The 1,571-nt window shown below is 48.9% G+C and overlaps 1 protein-coding gene across 2 annotated transcripts in view; it reads left to right on the forward strand.

The window, feature by feature from the left end:
- Positions 1-1,571, forward strand: part of radil2a (Ras association and DIL domains 2a) — a 26,191-nt gene that overhangs the window by 18,492 nt on the left and 6,128 nt on the right. For both annotated transcript variants that reach the window (XM_008417127.2, XM_017306439.1), the window contains exon 11: positions 329-473. In XM_008417127.2, the coding sequence (XP_008415349.1) occupies positions 329-473 (145 nt within the window). The remainder of the gene's footprint in view (positions 1-328; positions 474-1,571) is intronic.

Raw genomic sequence — 1,571 nt, forward strand, 5'->3', positions numbered from 1 at the left:
AGCTGGAGCTGCTGCAGCTGGAGCTGCTGCAGCAGTGGATAACCCAGCCTGCTCGGGTCTCGCCTGCTAGGAGAATTTAGCTGCCAGACAAAACATCCAGAGACAGTTTTAGGTTGTTGACCAACAGATTTAAAACACCGCCTCCAGTCGGACACAGAACGTCTCACTTCCTCTGATTCAGCAGGAAACGGTCAGAAAGAACCACGTGACGTTTCTGCTGTAACGTCAAACTCAAGTCCACTGAGTCGCACGTTTCCTGGGGTTTTTCCTCATCTATTGATGCTCATCACCTGCAGCAGCGATGACCTGTCTGTCTGTGCCCCTGCAGGCCTCCTGGGCGTCCCTCAGGGCGGAGTTCGCCGCCCTGAGGCCGGCTCAGCTGCACCACATGCTGAGGGAGTACGGCGGTGGGAAGCCCCGCCCCCCTGGGTGGAGCCCGCCAGCGGAGGAGGCGGAGGACGCGCTCAGGACCGGTGAGTGTTTTCCATTTTTCTAACTGTAGAGCAGCTGCAGGACGGCGCCATGCAGATTTATTTAGCATTGTTACTCCGCCGGCCCGGATCTGCCCGGCCCGGTACTCTGTAGGACCCGTGTACCAGCAGTGGCTACTGCAGTCGCAGTTGATTACCAACATGAACCGCCACTAAACAGTCAGACTCAGGGAAAAACGGGAATTGAACTTCCAGACCTGCTGTGTGACCGTAGACTTTGACTAGGCCACATGAACAGCTCTGGCTGGAGGTGAAGCTCCGCCTCCAACTGCTTTTCCTCCATCTACTCTCAGCAGCTTCCCACAGCATCATGCTGCCTTCACCGTGTTTTCACCTCAAACCGATCTTCACGTTGGCCAAAAAGTCGAGTGTTGTAGAACCTTGATCCCGACCCGTTTCCTAGGTGACCGGGTCAACACTGAGGTTAAAGAACAGTTTTGGAAAAACGTCCTGATCTTTACATGTTGAATTGGTTTCTGTAGCTGTAATTTCTATGAAAATCATTTGGACCCGTTTGGACCCGGCTGTTCCCAGGATCTCGCTGTTGACAGTAAGCTGGAATCTCAGCGGCTCTGATGTGGCGGGCATGTTTGGACCTGCTGAACGGAAAGCAGGCAGGAGAAACGGGAACATGCAGCGACACCACAGGAACCCGGCTGGACCGGACCGGGCCCAGTTAGTCTGAACCCAGATGTTCTGATCCGGTTCCAGCTGGTTTCTTTGAATCGCTGAGGAAACTAAAAAGATTCACTGCTGAGTCCAGAGCTGAAACTAATGATGATTATTGGTAAACAATTATTCTGATGACTAATCTAAATATCGGCACTTCAGCTTTTTATACAATGTAAAAATACATCAAAACATGAAAACAAGCAATTAATTCATATTTTAAATTACAAACATTTATTTTCCTGAACGACCATTTAGTAAAAGATGCAGATTAAAAATAATCGTATCAATCATCAATAGTCAGGCTGATCTCTGTTGTTGATGATTACTGATTGATTATTGATTACTGATCGCTGGTTATTGATTACTGATTGATTATTGATTACTGATTGCTGGTTATTGATTACTGAT

The sequence above is a fragment of the Poecilia reticulata genome, linkage group LG8 (assembly GCF_000633615.1).
Source record: "Poecilia reticulata strain Guanapo linkage group LG8, Guppy_female_1.0+MT, whole genome shotgun sequence".
NCBI classification, from domain to species: Eukaryota; Metazoa; Chordata; class Actinopteri; order Cyprinodontiformes; family Poeciliidae; genus Poecilia; species Poecilia reticulata.